This window comes from Budorcas taxicolor, chromosome 4, assembly GCF_023091745.1.
Source record: "Budorcas taxicolor isolate Tak-1 chromosome 4, Takin1.1, whole genome shotgun sequence".
In the NCBI taxonomy this organism is placed as follows: Eukaryota; Metazoa; Chordata; class Mammalia; order Artiodactyla; family Bovidae; genus Budorcas; species Budorcas taxicolor.
The window spans coordinates 52,759,245-52,779,548 of NC_068913.1; the positions used below are offsets into that span (position 1 = coordinate 52,759,245).

At 37.6% G+C, this 20,304-nt stretch overlaps 1 protein-coding gene across 1 annotated transcript in view; it reads right to left on the bottom strand.

Moving 5' to 3' along the window:
- CFTR (CF transmembrane conductance regulator) overlaps nucleotides 1-20,304 on the bottom strand; it is a 181,152-nt gene that overhangs the window by 52,205 nt on the left and 108,643 nt on the right. The window contains exons 16-20 of the mRNA XM_052638971.1: nucleotides 11,895-11,932; nucleotides 11,191-11,441; nucleotides 7,933-8,012; nucleotides 2,387-2,537; nucleotides 1,020-1,247 (exon numbers count right to left, since the gene is read on the bottom strand). Coding sequence (XP_052494931.1) covers nucleotides 1,020-1,247; nucleotides 2,387-2,537; nucleotides 7,933-8,012; nucleotides 11,191-11,441; nucleotides 11,895-11,932 — 748 coding nt within the window. The remainder of the gene's footprint in view (nucleotides 1-1,019; nucleotides 1,248-2,386; nucleotides 2,538-7,932; nucleotides 8,013-11,190; nucleotides 11,442-11,894; nucleotides 11,933-20,304) is intronic.

The following is a 20,304-nucleotide window of genomic DNA, read 5'->3' on the forward strand; positions in this document are numbered from 1 at the left end:
ATCAGATCCTTAATCATTACATTAGAGCACATGATATATTGGTGTGATTTCACTGTTAACAAATCCTTATTCATTCAGCCCTCTTGGATCCTGTTTCAAATAACTTAATTAAAGAAAAAAATTGTTTAATTCTGAACCACAAAAGAAACTATTTTGTTTTAAGGTTGCTCCAAACTGTTGTACTGCTAAGGATTTACTTCATTTGCCTGCCCTCTTGAATTCCTTTTGCAGAGGCACTTCCCAAAGCCTTGGGCTGAGAGAACAATGAAGGTGAGGAATCCACTCCTCTCTCAGCACCTGCGGGACTGCAGGTGGACCTCGGAGCCAACGTAAACCTGTTTGCTGTTCTTGTCAATACTTGGTAACTGGACAGAGGAGCTCAGCTGTTCACTCAAGGGCCCTGACTGGAAAGGCCATACTAGATCCCTGTTGCACAGCTCTGGCACATTAGCCAAACCAGTCTTTAGAGAAAGAGAAATGAGTGAAGTGGCCACAGAAAAGAAGGGGCATGGCCAGCATCTGGCCTCCAGAGATGGGAAGCTCTGAGTATGACTCTCCATGACTGTTCCATTTCCCGTGGAGGTGCAGTGTGCCTTCTGCCCACAAGGCCCTCCTGTAACTCTCCAACATCTGCTTCATTTTGTTTGAACAGAATTCTATTCTTACAACTAACCAACCCATCAAATTTGGCAGTCCCTCGGAATCTTCATCCACTGTAACATATATATCTCAACACTTCTTATAGCTCAGTAATTCAACTTTTTTCATTAGAAGAGCTCACTTGTCTATATAGGTTTTCATTTTACTTGTGATGAAATATATCTATCTCAGTTTTTCAACTGCATACAGCTCTAAGTCAAAGAAATCATTCATTCAACAATTAACAAATTTTTGATTAATAAACTAAAAAATATATTTAATCATACCTAAAAATTTTAACTTACATGAACGCAGCATTTTACTGCCTGACAAAGCTTTAAATTAAATGCTTAGCTAAACAGTTAAGGAGTTCATAGTACCTGTTGTTAAAATGGAAATGAAGGTAACAGCAATGAAGAAAATGACAAAAATCATTTCTATTCTCATTTGGAACCAGCGCAGTGTTGACAGATATAAAAACCAGTTGGCAGTATGTAAATTCAGAGCTTTGTGGAATAAAGTTTCAAAGTAAGGCTGCCGTCCAAAGGCACGAAGTGTCCATAGTCCTTTTAAGCTTGTAACAAGATGAGTGAAAATTGGACTCCTGCCTGTGAAATATTTCCATAGAGAACAATGCAAGTCATGTGAATACATAATGCAAATTCTTTCTTTAGAAAGGGTAACTTAAAGAGTAATCAAACAAGTAATCAAACAATGGACGTCATTGGACAGAAAGGCTTTTCATTGTGGCTCAAACTTTGAATAGATGCAATCTGTTATTTTTTTAATGAGTTACCCTCCTTTTTAACTTGGTTACCGTGGATGGAAACTTCTTATAAAATCGTTGCCATTATTAATTCATATTCCTTGGCTACCACTGGGTATTGTTTATCTGACTAATCCTAAATTAATCACTGCTGAAAATGTTTTTTCTTTTGAGACATTTCATTCAATGCCTCAATTAAGAAAGTCTGCGTGACTTAATTTAGCAAATAACCTTCAATGTAGAAGCACACTGGAAATATATCCCCTGAAAATGCACCTAAATAAAGGCTGTTATTGAACAATGAGCTTTCCAAAGAGCTCAGTCAGTGTTCGGGGGTACACCAAAAGGCAGACCCCTGGAGAGAAAGCAAAGGTGTCTGTAAAGAACTTTGTCCAGTCTCATTTAGGAACACAAACCTTTAGAAACAGTTGCACTATCATTTCAATTTTTAATTTATATAATTAAGAACAGATATCATATACATCCAGCCTCCTAAGACTCCACATACTTGTTTTAAATTCAAAATGAAGTCACATAGTCATTAATTCATAAAAATAATCTACATGTGTTTTATAATTTACTGTTTCCTTTAATATACTTAGTTTTTTTGCAGAGTTTGTGGTTTAACACTACATTTTAAATCTGAAAGAAGGCAATGGTCAAATTCTCAAAAATTATATTTAATAATAATTTTGTTAATAAATTCACTATTAATAAATTTGCTATTTGTTAATTAATAAATAAAATTTGTTACTTGTTATAATAAAAATTATTTATTAACAAATATAAGAACCAGGAGAGGTATATATGATGAGAATGTACAGAAATGGCCCTGAATCAAAGTTGAAATATACATTTTTAAAACTCATTGTCATATCATGCAAGAGTTTAAAAACAGGAAAAACATTTTGAAAAACTAGATGAATTGCAGATAAATATCCACAGCTAGCTCTTGTGGGCGTGTCACAAGCGGTACCATACCTTCAGATTCCAGCTGCTTGAGTTGCTGGGAGGTGTGGAGGAAGTAGGCTCTCAAGAGAATAAAAGCCGCTATCACTGGCACTGTAGCTAGGAAGATGTAGGGTTGTAAAACGGAGACGACCACCACAGCTCCAATCACAATTAATAACAACTGTAGGATCAAAGAAAACACAGTGATAAGTAAATATTCCTTGTTGCAAAGTGGACAAGGTATGTTACGGTTTTCTAAACAAGGTTTTCACGCTCTGTTCCATTTTAAATACAGGGAAGGTATCTTCCTACTGGGAAGGTGATCACATTAAAGCACATTTTTCTTAAGTTCTATCAAAATTCCAAAAATTACTTAGGTTGCTCATAATAACATTTTGAAGTTTAGAAAACATGGTATTCTTATATCTTAGTATATTTTCACTTCCTATACCTTTAAAGTGTTGTATGACAAATTTTAAATGAATGTAATTTTTTCTAGGCTGGGCTTCTTTTAAAATAAACTTTTTATTTTTAAATAATTTTAGTATGAATGGTCATATAGGTAAGCTACTTGATTTCTCTGAATCTAGATGATTAACATTTAAGATTGAAAAAAAATTATACTTGAATTTTACTCCCCTTTGTTTTTGGCCCTTAAAACAACTTGAGATAACCTTGATGCTCAAAAAAAAAAAACGGAAGATTTTGGGGGTAGGGCTGATTTAATTTGAAATCAGATCATTTTTTCTCTTATGTGTTATCAAATGAATTTTGTGTTTAAGTCAAGCCCATCATTAGAGATAGTTCTTCACATTATCCACCCCCAAAGTGAAGCCATGTGAGCAGTCTCAGAAACAAGTTGATTACACTGGTATTCTTCAGATCAAGTTAAAGGCTTAAATTCTATATTTCCAATTTACACTAAAACCATATATATAAAAAAGTTTTAAAAAAATCTACCAGCATCTGCTCCCTAATAACCCATGTGAATAAAGTATAAAGTAACTGTTACTACAAGGGTTGAAAAATAAACCTATCATAACATCTATCTGATAATCAGCAATCCAGTTCTCTACCAGCTGCCATGGGTGACACATACACTTTCCAACTGATGCAGAAATACAGAACATTTGGGCAGATGGAAACATGAATGAGGATGTAACATCTGCATAAATCTTCTTTGAATGGGTTGCTATTGTCATCTAAAGCCTCAGATGATCATATCTCAACGACAGGTTTAATAGAGAAAATACCTCTACCTCTAATGTGTCCATCATCAAATTCTACAGTACCAGCCCATCACTCATTTTTGTTCAACAGATACTCAGAAAAATCTTTGCTGTGCCAGACCCTGCACTAACTACATATGATGACAATAATTTAAGGAAAGTAAAAGTGAAAATCACACAGTCATGTCTGACTCTTTGCGACCCAATGGACTGTACAGTCCATGGAATTCTCCAGGCCAGAATACAGGAATGAGTAGCCTTTCCCTTCTCCAGGGGATCTTCCCAGCCCAGGGATCGAACCGTGGTCTCTTGCATTGCAGGCGGATTATTTACCAACTGAGCTATCAGGGAAGCCAATTTAAGGAAAGTCCTCTCTATTCTGCTCTTGCCCTACAAGAGCCACCAGTACAATGAGAAAGCCTCAATCACCCAAGTTACTACACGACAAGACTTCACCAATGCAAAGGACTCAGTTTTTTAACTGGGGATACTCATTTCTCAGAAAGAGAGTCTTAGGGAAAAAAAAGAAAAATTAGCTTCCAAGCATTATTTACTGGGAACCACAATTTAATTTAAATGGGCCATTGTATTAAATACCAGTATGTCTGAAAGATAAATACTGTTGCATTTGCAGCATGGAAACATTCAGCTATTTCACTAGAATCAGTTTGTTCATCTGTTTGCTGTTGACAATTGTAAAGGGCACTATGTTCATTTGTCTTCTGCTATTTTTACCATATAATTCCAATCCAGAGCTCTTGTATTATAACAATGGGTGGGGAAAGTGACCATTGTTTTTTTAATTATTGCTGATATGATTGATATTCTTAGGAATGAAATTGTAACTGTGTTATAATACAACAGGAAGAATTGTGTAGCCGACCCAACCAATACAACAGAAGATTTGAGACTAATGGAGAAGGTGGGAACAACTGGAAGTGATGAAACAGTCACAAGGTAGACTTCCATTGATTATAATCATTTGTAATATATCCCTCAGAAGTGAAAAACTAAGTCTAAGCTTTGAGGAAAACAACTCAATCTGCTCTGTAAGGAGTCATCCTTAGGCTCTGAGGTCAGAAGGTAACAATTTAGCACTTATGCAAAACTAAAGGCACTAGTTTAATATGCTTGGTATTATAATTACACAAACTTCAAATTCTGTCCTAGCTTTTAATCCATAGTGAATAAGAAACAAATCATACCAGACCAGGTGTATTAAAGAGAGGACAGCAAAATAAATAGACTTAAATACAAGATGGAAATATGAATACAGATCTTAATTCCCATTCGAGCTTATCAAAGTCCCAACATTCTAGGGGAAAAAGTATCAACAGACAATAAAACCTGTAAGGCACCATTTTCACCCCCCCAAAACAGCTTCAAAGTATTCCTGACACAGAAGGGCACATAGTGTTGCCTGTGTAACTGGAGCAAATAAGAATGAAGGATCACTTCGAAATCATTTAGAAGGTGCATTAAGTCACTGACTGACTGATAAATATCTATTTAAAACCAGGCAATGAACACCAGATCTGCAATTTAGTTCATAATTGATAGCTCTTGAGAATTTTTAAGTAACAGATTAATGGAATTAGTAGAATGAATAAGTGGGGGGAAGATGTAAAAGACAGCAGAGATCAAAGTAGAAGGGCTCACTGTATTAAGACAGAAGAAACAAAAAAACCTAAAGGTTTTGAGGTTGAAAACAGAAGATTTGCACATTTCAAGATGTACAGGCTTCTGTTTCATGAAAAAAAATCTGGCACTCAAATATAGAGATAAATTCTATGTGTGCTCAGTTGTGTCCGACTCTTTGTGACCCTATGGACTATGGCCTACCAGGCTCCTCTGTCCATGGGGATTCTCCAGGTAAGAATACTGTGGGAGTGTGTTGCCATGCCCTCCTCCAGAGGATCTTCCCAACCCAGGGATCAAACACACATCTCCTGCATTGCACGTGAATTCTTTACCCACTGAGCCCCCTGGGAAGCTCACACAGATAAGTAGGATGCTAGGATACATTTTTTTTTCTGTGTGGCTTCAAGTTCAAATTTGTCACATTATGGTCCATTTCCAGTATGACAATCTGAAGCATATGACTTTAGTACCGAAAGTGATCATCATCAGACATCTCCCTCATTTTAGAAACATGAGATCCTTAGAGATTAAGTGTCTTACTCAAGGTAAAATAAATAGTGTTATTTGCAAAACAGAATCTGGATCTTTCATTTTCACTATACAATGTCCAAGCCAGAAAGCAAATTTCCCAGAATATTATCAAATGTTAAGAACTAGAGTTAGTATAAATTATACTTTTTTTGAAAAAAGAAATTCATAGGTGTGCCTTATTCTGTGAAAAACCTGTTTCTGAAATGTGACTAGAAAGGAATTTCATTAACCTGAACATAAGTGTAACCAACAGAGCTCACAATTTAAAGGATCTCTCTAATACATGCATTTTTTAATAAAATAAAAATTATTCAGATTTTTATTGTATTTGATTGCTGCATCATGCTTCCATAATGTGAGACCCTCTTCTAAACAAAATAGGGAAATCAACGTAGAGGAACCCTGCCCAATCACTTATGAGGCAATGACTAGTGAACCCCAAAACACTAGAAGTTGAGCAGAAACTATTCAAATTACTGTAAGAGAAAGAATGAGACCATCACATGTGTCCAAAAGTGCTAATTCATAAAATACATGTTCAAAAAGAAACTCTCCCAAAGGATTTCTGAAATGAATCTTACACTGATTCAGAAAATACTCAGCAGGCTACAAAAGTTTTTAAAGAAAAAATTAGCAAGGGCTAACATTCACGAATGCTTTTGCAATCATGTCAAGATGTCCATGTTCCATTTTTTAACTGATTTAATATTATATTTCAGTCCAGTTATTTATAAGCATAGAACAAGGAAAAAATGTCCAGAAATTAAAGACATGGGCAACACTTCTTTACATGATGAACTCAGAGCATTTTTTTAAATGAATTCCAGCAGCAGCTGCTGAGTTATATCCCTAAACAGAGTAACTGAAGGAAACTCAAAATACTAAAGTTCACTTGGAATGGTTAACATTGTTTGGCTGTGCCAATCATTTCAGATGAGGCAAACTGGCAATCTGGTTTGTGTGCACCTGCCAACATCATTGTGTATACACACAAAAGTGGCAGCCTTTATTTTATTTCACAGGTTCTCAGTGGTGGGACTGGGAGAAGGGGTGGGGGATGAGGAGAAAGGGGCAACTCATCCCGAGATGGGCAGCATCCTATTCCAACTGTCTCCAAGGAGGTCACTGAGACTGCATTGCCATTTACTTCCTGAGGCTCAACCCAAGCCAGCCAGGAATCTGCTTTCAAACCTGGTTCAATAGCCAAGGTTATTTAACTCACAACACTCAAGTTCTATCACTTAATGGAATCGTAATGTGGTTACCCCTAGGTCACCTTCATCTTCTCTGCTCCATTTCACCATCTCCCCATCCCAGGACACATGCTCAGAGTCAGCCTGCCCTAGAGATGCCTTCAGGTCTATAACCCAGGGATAATCGTCACTAATCCTGAATTTTTCCTTCCTCTCTCACCTGCCTGAAAACTTACCTATATTTCGGTCCTAGTATTATGGTCCTTACTGCGAGACTGCTAACTAGCCATCTGGGCCAAAGTTGTTCATGGATGAGATTGGGTGAAATTATAGTTCACCAGGAAACCAACTGGTTGTCATTGTAACCCAGGCCATCTGAAGGTAGGTGACTTCTATCAAAGGTGATGCCAATGTCAAAAATGTCACACTTCATGGACAGTGATTTGGGGGAAAGTGGTCTGTTATAAGTCTTAAATCACTTCCAAGTAGAGAACTATTGTGTCTAAATGAGGAATTGCCTTAGGTTCTGTTCAAGTCAGGGCTTCCCAGGTGGCACCAGAGGTAAAGAACACACCTGCCAATGCAGGACAGAAGAAACTTGGGTTCAATCCCTGGGTCGGGAAGATCCCCTGGAGGAGGGCATGGCAGCCCACTCCAGTGTTCTTGCCTGGAGAATCCCATGGAAGAGGAGCCTGGTGGGCTACAGGCCATGGGGTTGCAAAGAGCTGGACACAACTGAAGCCACTTAGCACAACAGCACACATTGGTAAGGCAAACAGTTTTGACTTATTATCAAATTTACTAAATTTATGACTATCTTGAAGATTTTTTTAATATTGAAAAGATTCATATACTAGACACGGTTCAAACTCTTAACCAAACGAAAAACAAGCAAGAATTAATTTACTCTTTATAATTTTTCTAAATACTTTTAAAAAGTGCAACCAAGTGAAGTCACTTAATAATACTTATTTTTACAAACCTGAATGAAGTCAAATATGGTAAGAGGCAGAAGATCATCCAAAACTGCTATATCTTTGGAGAATCTATTAAGAATTCCACCTGCAAGGTAAAGAAAAATTCTTCAAAAACTAGTAATCTTAAAAAGATTAAAAAAAAAAAAAAGATATACCAAAATTTGATAAACTTGGATCATAGCAGAAGCATTCAGAACTCAAATATAAATGAACATATAATCAGATATATAAGGCTATAGACAATTTCAGTGTTTTACAAGGATTCTCTGATGCTGGGAAAGACTGAGGGCAGGAGGAGGAGAGGCAACAGAGGATGAGAAGATGGTTGAATGGTAACACCGACTCAATGGACACGAGTTTGTGTTACCTCTGGGAGACAGTGAAGGATGGGAACCTGGAGCACTGCAGTCTATGGAGTCACAGAGTCAGACATGATTTAGTGACTGAATGACAACGAACAACAAGGATTCTAAGAAACTTTTGGTACAAAGATTCTAAATAACTCTGTGTCCCAGTTATTGTCTCTATTTGTAAACTTTTATGAAATATAGATTGCTGTAAGATTCACGCAAACCCCAACGTCTCTAACAGAGCCCTATCACAAATTACGTCAGGAATAGGCACCCTCCTACTACTCTAATCCCACACTTACAAGCCTGAGTTTTGTGATAATTTTCTGGCTGTGCTTTCATCATTCCCTTATTTCGTAATGTAGAGCCTCCCTAATTTTCAACTTCCACACCTTTCTGACACACCTCAGCACAACCTGTGGCTGTTCTCAAACCCTCTCTGCCCACCGTGTGGCCCTCTTTGGCCTTGTTCTCCTTTTCTACCATCTTCACTGACAATTTAACTTCAGCATGTCTTCTAAATTACAGACTCACATTTGTAAGTCTGATCATTTTTTCCTTCGGTGAAAAAAATATCACACATGGAATGTCTAGAGGGCACTGGGCACAATGCTAGGCACTGAGATAACAGAAATGGATCAGCCAATGCTCTTTGCCCTTAAGGAATTCATTGCCTAGGGGTGAGTTACACATACAATTAAAGTATAACATAATACTGTACAAATTGTTTTTGATAAGATTGAATCTTATCATTTACCCTCCCCCATGAACTGCAGGATAAAGTCGTAATTTCTTAGTTTAATACTTAATAACTTCCATGATTTTGACCTTAAGCCACCCGAGGAACAAGCTTCCTCTTTTCAAACATTCTATTTCAATCAATCTGGTTTATTCTTTAAACACTCTTTGTGAAGTCTCTCAGTCGTGTCGGGCTCTTTGCGACCCCATGGACTGTAGCCTACCAGGCTCCTCCATCCGTGGGATTTTCCAGGCAAGAGTACTGGAGTGGGTTGCCATTTCCTTCCCCAGGAGATCTTCCCAACCAAGGGATCAAACCCAGGTCTCCTGCATTGCAGGCAGACGCTTTACCATCTGAGCCACCAGGGAAGATTCACTCTTTACTCTCTCCTATTTCTTCGCACTTCCCATGTGGTTCCCTCTGCCTGAAAACCCTTTCCCCTCATCTCCACTTGCTAAAAAATATTGTCTCCTTCCTGGCCCTATTCAAATACCTCTCTGGCAAGGACACATCAATGTTTGCACCAGTTCAAATTAATCCCTTCCTCCTCTGGGCACACTGAATACCTCTGATATATCTTGTCAGCACTTCTGTGTTATAATAATTATATACATGTTGTATAGTTGCTTGTACACATGTCTTATCTCTTTTTTTCTAGATTGCAAATTTCTAGAGGTCACTGGGACCATGTCACATTTATTTTGTGTCAATCTGAGCCCTCAGCAAAAACCTTTATGTAGGAATTATCCAATGCTTATTTTTTGTCACTATCTCCTAGTCCTTACTAATGATATATTATTAAGCATATTTAATCAATCATATTTGTATACCTTTTCATAAATAAGTACAAAATTATGGGGGGAGTAGCCTATGGTATTCATTTTGTGTAGAAAATGAAAGTCACTTTGGTAAAAAAAGAAAAGAAAAACATCATTCTGGTGCTTAGTATATTTCAGATGGGAAAAAATAGAAAGGGAATAAGAGTGGGTAATTGGCATTGACCTGATGTTGGCTATGTTAACGGCCAGTAGGTGATGACCTTGTTTCATTTCACAATGGTCTTTTGAGATTAATATTCCTTTTCTCATTTTATAGATGTGGATGCAAGTCTCAGAAGAGTAATTTGCCCATGATCATCACTCTTAAGAGAACAAGACAGACCTCAAACAATGCCCATGCTCCTTCCATTATATCTCATTGCCTGTTTCTCACTGCTAGAATCTTGGGCAAAACCCCTACCTTCTCTGGAGCTCAGCTCTCCCATTGAAAAAAATGAAATCACTGGATGAAGGTAATTGGACATTCCCTTTTAGGTCTAAAACATCTTAGCTCTGAAACGGAACCATGGTGATGAGTATATCCAAATGAAGCAAGACTTCAGTGACTCACGAGGGCTTCAGAATAAATATAAGGAAGATCCTCTTGAATATTAACAATGAAATGTTATTACCCAGAAAAAAAATGATGGTTAATTCTTATCTTGAGATTTTTAGATACATATCACTCTAAAACTCAGACTTGGAAATTATTTTTTCCTTTATAAATCAAATATTCCAGTTCTTATCAATTATGGCCACCACATTATACATTAGATCTTCAGACCTTACTGATCTTATAACTAAAAGCTTGTACTCCTTTACCAACCTCTATGATAGTGTCAAAAGTATTTTCAAAATATATCTGGGATACCCCCACCCATTTAAAATAAAACCTGGAATGAATTTATGGGATTATCTTTGAACAGTTATATGAAACTAGATTACTCTATCTTATCAAAATACTTTCATTAGTAAAAGAATTTTGCTCTTTGGATCTCTTCAAATCATCTCCCCTTTTAAACAGCACTATACACTGACAACAAGATGCCTAGAAGGGAGCTAGCTCTAATATCTGAAGAGAGAAGGATATTTGACTCAGAAGGGCCTGCTTCTGCTGCTATAGTCCCATCAGCATCATGTGCTAACAAACTGTGCTACTCTAGTAAACAGAAATACGAAGAGCGACAGTACCTGAGAGCCTATAATGCCAGAGACAGGTCCACGCCCAATATAAGGAAGCTGAACAAAGGGTAAATGCCTCCATGCAAAGCCAGTGTTATCACTACAAAATCAACCAGCTTATAGGCCCTCTTTGTGGAGGAGCAGCAGCTTCATCTTGTACATCTAGTGAAGTACCTGTTTTCAACGTGTTGAGGGTTGACATAGGGGCTTGAAGAACAGACTGGAGCATTTTGTGGTGTAAAGTTTTTGACACTGTGATTAGAGTATGCACCAGTGGTAAACCTCTGAAGAGTCCTAGAGCAAGCAAAGTGTCAGCTACTCCCACATAAATGTAAAAAATATAATACGAGCTGGTGCTGGTGATGATCACTGCATAACTGTTATTTCCACTCTTAGTACTATTTCCTTTGTCTTGAAAAAGTATTCTGTAAAGCAAAAGGAAATTATTATTTGACAATCAAACTTTTCCAATGAATTACCAATACATGTAAATGATGCTGAATTTGAGTCCAAAGAAATATAACATATTTCATTGGCAGAGTTTACGCCTTTAGCCTGAAGGACTTACTACTGCAAGAAAGCAGACTAAGCTTTCCACCACTGAAATAGATAAAATTTCAAATACTCAGAGAAAATACTAACTGTGCAAGGTCATCTTAAACATTGTTATTGCATTTTATGGAAACTAAACACAACTAAATCTTCTAAAAATTGATAATGAGCTACAAAAACTGCACACACAATTTTAAACAAAAGAACTCAATTCTCTACTACATTACTGTGGGGAAATGAAGCAGAGTAGAAATTACAAGGTTTAATAAAACCCAAATAATCAACAGAAACAAAATACAATCCACAACAGGACATGGAATACTCACTTCGGAAACAGGCACAGCACAACCAAAGAAGCAGCCACCTGGAAGGGAACAATACACACTTGACTCTTTTCCATCATCTTTTCCTATTTTTCCCACTACTACTAAGTCACTTCAGTTGTGTCCGACTCTGTGCAACCCCATAGATGGCAGCCCACCAGACTCTTCCATCCCTGGGATTCTCTAAGCAAGAACACTGGAGTGGGTTGCCACTTCCTTCGCCAATCCACCTCTAATTCCATCAGGACCGATATCAAAATACACACAATTTTATTTTCCTTGGCTTTACTTTTCTGGGTCCAAAAGCTGCAATAATTGTTCTAGGAACTACTATTTGAGGTGAGAACATGTTAAGCTAATGGAATTCAAATTTCACCGAATAAAATACTTATTTATTTCTCTCCTTCATTCAACAGGAACTATTCATTGAACCTCACAGAAGAGCTAACATTGCAGTTAAATGTTTTAACTAATAAAGTTTGTTTCTTATGAAGAGATTATTCTCAGCCTGCTGGCAGATAATTGATCTCGTTGGTGGCTATAAATAATTTCATTTGTCATACAATGATTATGAGGGACTCATAACAATAAGGCCAATTAGTTATGAGAAAGGATGAGATACATATTCAGGAAACTTGGTTAGCATTTCAAAAGTGCAAAAATTCACAGTTTTTTAATAAAGATAAGGTACATTCACATTAAAACATATACTACTGACACTATGTGGAACACCACATAGTACTGACACCACTATTTCTCATGGTGGAAATTTGGGGCTGAGGAACATATATTCTATGTCATAATTTTAAAAAATGAACAACTATGATTTATTTTCTGAACTCTGTTCTATTTCAATTTGGCATTCCAATTTCCTAAACACTGTGGGGAAACAATCTTGTGATGATACCAACACAATCATAATACTAGAAATATTTACACAATTATGATATAGTATGCAATTAGGCCAATAATAACTTTAACAAAGAATCAAATAGAAAAATAGGAGAAACTGTAAGTAAAATTTAAAAATTGGAAAATGAACACAGACCAAAAATAAACAGGGGAGAAACAAATATGCTTGCTATAAGAAATCTATGTATTATTTCATAATCAACTTAAGCATTTAACAATACCATATAAAAATTATGGAGAACAGTTAGCAGTAATTAAGAAATTACATTATGAAGTCTTATAGTCTAAATAGTATATAGTGGTGGTTTAGTCATTAAGTCACGTCTGACTCTTTGCAACCCCATGGACAGTAGCCTGCCAGGCTCCTCAGTCCATGGGATTCTCCAGGGAAGAAGAAGTGGAGTGGGTTATCATTTCCTTCGCCAGGAGATCTTCCAGACCCAGGAAATGTACCCATGTCTCCTGCATTGCAGGTAGATTCTTTACTGACTGAGCTACAAGGGAGACCCCACTTCAGGTAAATTTGTCTATCAGATTGGAATATCATAATGAAAAAGCTAAATCATGGCATCTGGTCCCATCACTTCATGGGAAATAAACGGGTATACAGTGGAAACAGTGTCAGACTTTATTTTTTTGGGCTCCAAAATCACTGCAGATGGTGACTGCAGCCATGAAATTAAAAGACGCTTACTTCTTAGAAGAAAAGTTATGACCAACCTAGATAGTATATTCAAAAGCAGAGACATTACTTTGCTGACTAAGGTCTGTCTAGTCAAGGCTATGGTTTTTCCAGTGGTCATGTATGGATGTGAGAGTTGGACTGTGAAGAAGGCCGAGCACCGAAGAATTGATGCTTTTGAACTGTGGTGTTGGAGAAGACTCTTGAGAGTCCCTTGGACTGCAGGGAGATCCAACCAGTCCATTCTGAAGGAGATCAGCCCTGGGATTTCTTTGGAAGGAATGATGCTAAAGCTGAAGCTCCAGTACTTTGGTCACCTCATGCGAAGAGCTGACTCATTGGAAAAGACTCTGATGCTGGGAGGGATTGGGGGCAGGAGGAGAAGGGGACGACAGAGGATGAGATGGCTGGATGGCATCACGACTCGATGGACGTGAGTCTGAATGAACTCCAGGAGTTGGTGATGGACAGGGAGGCCTGGCATGCTGCGATTCATGGGGTCGCAAAGAGTCGGACATGACTAAGCAACTGAACTGAACTGAACTGAATGGCATCATTCACAATTTCCTACTTTTTTTCATTACACATGGCCTCCATGCACCTATTGACAAAACGTACCTTTGTCTCCTTGAAATTCAAGTGAATTCAAAATGATAAGAAACTGAGCAATAATCTTGCTACTTCAAAAGTCTCTGTTCCAGTACAAATGTTTTCTGATTTCCCAATACTAATCAAATTACTAATCAAATCAAAGGGTGTATTTCTCAGTTACTCTTTGGTTATTACAGTCCCTCTTTGTTCCAATGAAAGAAGTGTCAACAATGTTGGCATTCCAACTTCTCTGAATGTGAGTAAATCCAAGAAATATATATTCTATAATATTTACTAGGGAACAACCAAAGTAGTTGTTCAAAGACCCTGGTCTAATCTGTGCAAAATAAAGGTATTTCATGGCTCTTGTCAACAGAGACCACTTATGGAACTATCAACCCAAACCACTTTTAATGACTAGAACACAAACATTTCCAAGGACTTGACAAAGACTTTAATAAAAATGTCTGGGGCACGTATAAACAATTGAGCAGGCAAGTTCTAGCATTTAATTTCTAAAATGTCTGAGGTTATAAAGTTCATGCCGTTTATGATAGAATGACAAGTCCTGAAAAGCTAAAGAACAAAAGTTAAAAGGTCATTATTTTCAGCTTTGTTAGGGTTTGAAGAAGCATTCCTTATCATGTTGAAAAGGGTATAGTCTAGATCAGCAATGTCCAACAGAAACTTCCACAAAAATAGAAACGTTCAATATCTGCACTGTTCGGTGTCATTACCAGTTAATACAAGTGGCACTTGATCCCTTGAAATGTGGCCAGTGTGGGTGATTGGGGAACTGAATGTTATATTTTGTTTCATTTTAAATAACTTAATTTACATTGTCATACATAGCAGGTAGATACTGTACTGGACAGTGCATGGATAAACTAAGCCTATTAGCTCTGTAGGGTTTTAGCCAGAGTACTTATTCCCAGGTGGCTCAGTGGTAAATAATCTGCCTGCAACATGAGAGATGTGGGTTTGATCCCTGGGTTGGGACGATCCCCTGGAAGAGGAAATGGCAACCCACTCCGGTATGTTTGCCTGGAAAATTCCATGAACAGAGGAGGCTGGTGGGCTGCAGTCCATGGGGTCGCAAAGAGTTGGACACACTTAGCATGCACGTGCTCACCACCTGCATACATTTAATCTATACTTGTCTAATTCATCAGGAGCCAGATGACAGTGTTCTCTAAGGACAGATCCCTGAACAGTCAACATGACAACTCACAGACTTTGCAAATGACCGCAAATGAAAAACTAGTAGCCAGTATTTAGAAGCTAAATCATGATTTAAATTATATAGAAGATATGTCTGTATGATTTAAAAAATAATGGCATGTTGGGACTAGAGGACCATAGCATATACATATTCAACGAGAAGCCAAGTGCCTATATCTGAAAGACTTATTATGATAAATGAACTAGTAAACATCCCTGGAGATGTGATAGATAAAGGTTGATCATGTATGTAGTAAAACTCCAACAGTATGGTTTCAAAAACAAGATGTGATGGAGAACTAGAGCAAGAATATATTCAAGACATAGGAGGAACCTACCATTACATAACCAGGCCAGTACAAGTCTGACACTCACCACAAAAGAAAATAGGCATGAAAAGAGAACACTGCCAAGATCAGGTATAGAAAAGGTTCAAAATGTGAATATAACCAAAAGAGGTACAATGATCCAACATTCTATCATGAAGAACTTCAGTTCAGTTCAGTCAGTCAGTCATGTCCAACTCTTTCAGACCACATGGACTGCAGCATGCCAGGCTTCCCTGTCCATCACCAACTAACAGAACTTGTTCAAACTTATGTCCACTGAGTTGGTGATGCCATTCAACCATCTCATCTTCTGCTGTCCCCTTCACCTCCCACCTTCAATCTTTCCCAGCATCAGGGTCTTTTCTCAGGAGTCAGTTCCTCACATCTGGTGGCCAAAGTATTGGAGTTTCAGCTTCAGCGTCAGTCCTTCCAAAGAATATTAAGGACTGATTTCCTTTGGGATGGATTGGTTGGATGTCCTTGCAAAGGGACTCCCAAGAGTCTTCTCCAACACCACAGTTCAAAAGCATCAATTCTTCAACACTCAGCTTTCTTTATAGTCCAACTCTCACATCCATACATGACTACTGGAAAAACCATGTTTGGCAAAGTGACCTTTGTTGGCAAAGTGATGTCGATCCTTTTTAATACACTGTCTAGGTTTGTCGTGCAAGCATCTTTTAATTTCATGGCTGCAGTCACCATCTGCAATGATTTTGGAGCCCAAGAAAATAAAGTCTAACACTGTTAGACTTCCACTGTTTCCCCATCTATTTGCCACAAGGTGATGGGACCAGAAGCCATGATCATAGTTTTCTGAATGTTGAGCTTTAAGCCAACTTTTTCACTCTCCTCTTTTACCTTCATCAAGAGGCTCTTTAGTTCCTCTTCACTTTCTGCCAGAAGAGTGGTGTCATTTGCATATCTGAGGTTATTAATATTTCTTCTGGTAATCTTGATTCCAGCTGGTGTGTCATCCAGCATGCCCTTTCACATGATGTACTCTGCATATAAGTTAAATAAGCAGGGCGACAATAAACAGCCTTGACGTACTTCTTTCCCAATTTGGAATCAGTCTGTTGTTCCATGTCCAGTACTAACTGTTTCTTCTTGACCTGCATACAGATTTCTCAGGAGGCAGGTAAGGTGGTCTGGTGGTCCATCATGAAGAACTTCAATGAGCTTCAAAGTAGATACTCTTAAATGTTTTACTGAAATATCTGCAGACTTTTAAATATGCCTTAAGGGTCTGAACACAGATGTCCCCACCTTCCCTCATGTCCCCATCCAACCCATTTTCCATATACCACAAAGAAGGCTTTCAAAGGTTTCCTATTGCACTTAAAATAAAACTGAAGTTCTTCAGCGAATGCTTCTGCAGACCTGGCTTTGATTTACTTTTTCAATGTCCCCACACGATATGCCACTCACCACTTTCTCCCATTCCTCCAAATGTGCTGGCTTTGCTCAGTTTCCACAATTCACCGAACTTTTCCAAGTCCTTTGCACTTGCCCCAGTTTCTGCATGTCTGAGTACTTTTTATCTTTCAGGTGTCAACTAAATGTCATTTCTTTAGGAACCTTTCTGGCCTCTTTGCCCAGCTTTATTTTAGCCCACTATTAATCTCTTTCTGGAACTCTCTACATTCTGTGATTATTTCCATCAAAATTTTTTTACCATCCATCTTCTCCCTCAGTAAGTGCTTCATAAGATCAAGGAGGAGCCATCTGTCCTCTTTCCCATTGCATGCTTAGCTTAGTGTCTATGACAGTATTCAAGAGACAGTAGGCATTCAGTAAATCTATCCTTAATAAACAAAGGAAGGGATGAATAAGAAGATACTTAAAAAACACAAATGTTTTTCATTTTAAAACATTTAAATACAAAATGGAAATTATATAATTTTATTTATAATTTATTTATAATTATATAATTATAATTATATTTATTTATTTATTTTATTTATAATTATAAATAAAATTATTTAAACAGAAAGAAATTATATACTAATCACATAGAAAACATTTTAAAATGCAGATGACATTTTATGTAGTATAAAGAACCGGAACCAATTCATAAGTTCTGTACATATACAGAATTCAGAGCTACCTTCCAAGCCACACAAGATCTATGTAAAAATGAAGACCTATTAAAACAGTATTGGCATTTTGAGCTTTCACCAAAGGAATACAGCATTATGAATTCTGTTCACACTGTAAACATAAGTACATTGGTGTAATCCATTGATATGTTCTGTTTTGTTCTTCACTGTAAACAGAGCATATAGAATCACGCTTGGCATACTGAAAGAACTTGAAAAATATGTGTTGAATGAGTAAGTGGCTGAATGAATGAGTAAAGAGTAAGACACCTTGTCAAGACTTAATCACAGATTTCAATGCTTTGCAGGTTAAATCATGCCCTAAAACATAGACCCTTGCTAAGCAATACTGCCTTGAAAGTATTACTATCAAAAAGGTATAACTATCATTAAGGTATTATGGGAGCATATTCTATATTGAGGGATTCCTCATTAAGATACAAAGAGGACAGACTTTGCTGCTGCACAGCACACAGGTTCTTCCCAGAGCAGGGATTAAACTCCTGTCTCCTACATCACCAGGCAGATTCTTTACCACCAAGCCACCAGGGAAGCCCCTACTAAGCCTGTGCTTTAAAACCCGGGAGCTACAACTACCAAGTTCCATGTGCCCTAGAGCCTGCAATCAGCAACAAGAAAAACCACTGCAATGAGAAGCCCATACACTGCAACTTAGAGACAGTCCCCACTCACCACAGCTCCACACCAAAAAAGCCTGCACAACAATGAAGATGCAGAACAGCCAAAAATTAAAAAAATAAATTGTAAAAAATAAAAATAAAATACTTTAAAAAATGAAACAGAGAGGAAGTCATATAAGAATAGTACATAGCAGTTCTCTAACATATTTCTTAAAACACAGGAATAAAAGGACTAAACATGATCTTCAGTTATTCGAGGCAACAATAATATCCTCTGGTTGTTGCAAAAGAAAAGGTGGGCACTGCCTCCTACTTTATTATCTGCATTTCTTTTCTATCTAGTCAATGATGCACTGCCAAATAGGAGCACTAGAGAGACCAACATAATAGAAATTTTAAACCCTGTATCCTTGGTTCTAATATCTAAGAACTTAACAGAAGATACTATCCTATCATAAAGAAAACAGCACAAAAATATAAAGGTATACTGATTCACTTAATAAATTAACACACTATTGATAAATTATTGTTGTTCAGTAGCTAAGTCATGTCTGACTGCAACCTGATGAACTGCAGCACGCCAGGCTTCCCTGTCCTTCACTATCTGCTGGGGTTTGTTCAAACACGTCCATTCAGTGAGTAATGTCATTCAACCATCTCATCCTGTCTCCCTCTTCTCCCTTCTTGCCCTCAATCTTTCCCAGCATCAGTCTTTTCCAGTGAGCTGTCTAATTGTAGTAGGTAGCAAAAGTATTTTGGAGCTTCAGGTTCAGCACCAATCACTACAAAGAATATTCAGGTTTCATTTCCTTTAGGATCAATTGATTTGATCTCCTTGCTATCCAAGGGAATCTCAAGAATCTTCTCCAGCACAACAATTTAAAAGCATCAGTTCTTCGGTGCTCAGCCTTCTTGGCAACTCTCATATTCATATATGACTACTGGAAAAACCATAGCTTTGACTACACAGACCTTTGTTGGCAAAGTGATATCTCTGCTTTTTAATATGCTGTCTAGGTTTGTTTGGCCTTGGAGTACAAAATGAAGAAGAGCTAAGGCTAACAGTTTTGCCAAAGAACATGCTGGTCATAAAAAAACACCCTCTTCCAACAACACAAGACCTGTCTCTGCACACGGACATCACCAGATGGTCAATACCGAAATGAGACTTTGCAGCCAAAGATGGAGAAGCTCTGTACAGTCAGCAAAAACAAGACCAGGAGCTAACTGTGGCTTAGATCATGAACTCCTTTTTGCAAAATTAAGACTTAAATTGAACAACATAGGGAAAACCACTACACCATTCAGGTATAACCTAAATCAAATCCCTTGTGACTATACAGTGGAAGTGACAAATAGATTCAAGGGATTAGACTTGACAGAATGCCTGAAGAACTATGGACAGAGGTTTGTAACACTGTACGGGAGGCTGTGATCAAAACCAGCCTCAAGAAAAAGAAATGCAATAAGGCAAAATGGTTGTCTGAGGAGGCCTGACAAATAGCTGAGAAAAAAAGAGAAACTAAAGGCAAAGGAGAAAAGGAACTATATGCCCATTTGGATGCAGAGTTCCAGAGAATAGCAAGGAGAGAAAAGAAAGCCCTTTAAGTGAACAAGGCAAAGAAGTAGAGGAAAACAACAGAATGGGAAAGACTAGAGATCTCTTCAAGAAAATTAGAGATACCAAGGGAACCCTTCATGCAAAGATGGAAACAATAAAAGACAGAAACTAAATGGACCTAACAGAAGCAGAAGATATTAAAAAGAGGTGGCAAGAATGCACAGAAGACCCACTTGACTTCACATTTCCAGGATGTCTGGCTCCAGGTGAGCAATCATACCATCATGATTATCTGGGTCATGAAGATCTTTTTTGTATAGTTTGTCTGTGTATTCTTGCCACCTCTTCTTAATACCTTCTGCTTCTGTTAGGTC